General features: G+C 46.0%; 1 protein-coding gene across 1 annotated transcript in view; it reads right to left on the reverse strand.

The window, feature by feature from the left end:
- BCL2 (B-cell CLL/lymphoma 2) overlaps nucleotides 1-294 on the reverse strand; it is a 92,453-nt gene extending 92,159 nt beyond the window's left edge. The window contains exon 1 of the mRNA XM_010180539.1: nucleotides 7-294. Within this exon, the coding sequence (XP_010178841.1) occupies nucleotides 7-294 (288 nt within the window). The remainder of the gene's footprint in view (nucleotides 1-6) is intronic.
- Between the last annotated feature and the right edge of the window lie 1,172 nt (nucleotides 295-1,466).

Below are 1,466 nucleotides of genomic sequence, written 5' to 3' on the forward strand. Positions count from 1 at the left end.
TAGGGCGAGGTGGACAACCTGGGGCGGGGGGCGCAACCCCTCAGGGGGGGGCGCGTGGCTAGCAGCAGCCGAGCCGGGGGGCTCGGGGTGCGGAGACACCAGCCCAGTGTGATCAGAGGAAGTCCCAGCAGCAGCAGCGACCGCAGCAGCAGCAGCAGGAGGAGAGAGATGCGGAGGCAGGGGTGCCCTGTCCTCGGCGGCAGCCCAGTCGTATCCTCTCTGCGAGAGTTTATAGTGGATGTACTTCAGCACTATCTCCCGGTTATCGTAGCCTCTTCTCCCCGGGTGAGCCATAATTCCCAAGAGGAAGCAGCAAGAGGAAGGGAGAGAGGAAGAAGAGGAGCAGGATGAACCCAAAAAAGTAAAGCAGCCAGTAATAATAAAATTAATAACACCAAAAATTATAATCCAGTTACTGTATCGGGCACGGTTTCATTCATGGTGGCGTGGGGGAGTTCTCAGGGTCTCGGAGGTACTTTTGTCTTCGCAGTGTTTCCTCCTCGGTTTGAGATGCACAGTATAAATAGGGATTAGAATGTTGTAAATACTTTACTTCCAGGTGCACATTTATTACTTATTATAAATTTACTTTAGGACCATTTCCTCCTCGCTGTTGAAATACATCTTAAAAAATATTATACCGATTCAAAATCAGGTGCATTTTCCCCTAGGTGCTGAACTACCATGGACACGAAGAAGCGGACGAACGCACACCGTAAAAACTGCAATTCAATACGATTTGCTAAACAGCCTTGGATGAACGTTAATCCAACGCACTTTAAGCTAGAAACCTCAACACTGCTTTTTTTTTTGTTACGTTACACAAACTAAATTTCCTCTGTAAAGTACTTACTTGGACTATAAATATGTTCCTCTGTCAAGTTTCCTCTAAAAAAAAAATAGCAACAACAAAACCCAAACATCGCAAGTCTTCAGAAACGTTAAGTTCTGGCCGCTTTGATGCTTCAAGTCACCAAGGGGATGGGAAAGGGACAAAAAAAATATCTCTACAATTTCAAATGTTTTTTCCCAGACTCCCGTTTAACAGACATCTCCAAAGATGTGTCAAAGCTCAGAAAATCCCGCTTTGCAGCCCCGGGAAGGCGAACAACCCCAAAGAGATGGAAAATCCTGGAGACCAGATGAACCACATTTGAATCCAGGCTCTCGCAGAAGTACTCCGTTTTTCCCTCCAGTGCAACGTACAGACAGAGGCATTTACGTAGTTTCATTCAGACACCGATCGCAGGAGCCCGGTGCTTCCACACACACGCACGCACACAACAAAAAAAATTGAAAAAAAAAAATATATGTAGGTAATTAATTCTTTTTTCACAAGAAAGAGCGTAAAACAACAATAAAAAATAAAAATAACGAAGGAAAATTGCTTTTGACTGTGGCTCCGGGGAGAAATGCCATTTCCCGAGCAGCTTTGTATCGGAGGAGGAAGAGCCCCCAGCGCTGCC

This window comes from Mesitornis unicolor, unplaced genomic scaffold (genome assembly GCF_000695765.1).
Source record: "Mesitornis unicolor isolate BGI_N332 unplaced genomic scaffold, ASM69576v1 scaffold18703, whole genome shotgun sequence".
Taxonomy (NCBI): Eukaryota; Metazoa; Chordata; class Aves; order Mesitornithiformes; family Mesitornithidae; genus Mesitornis; species Mesitornis unicolor.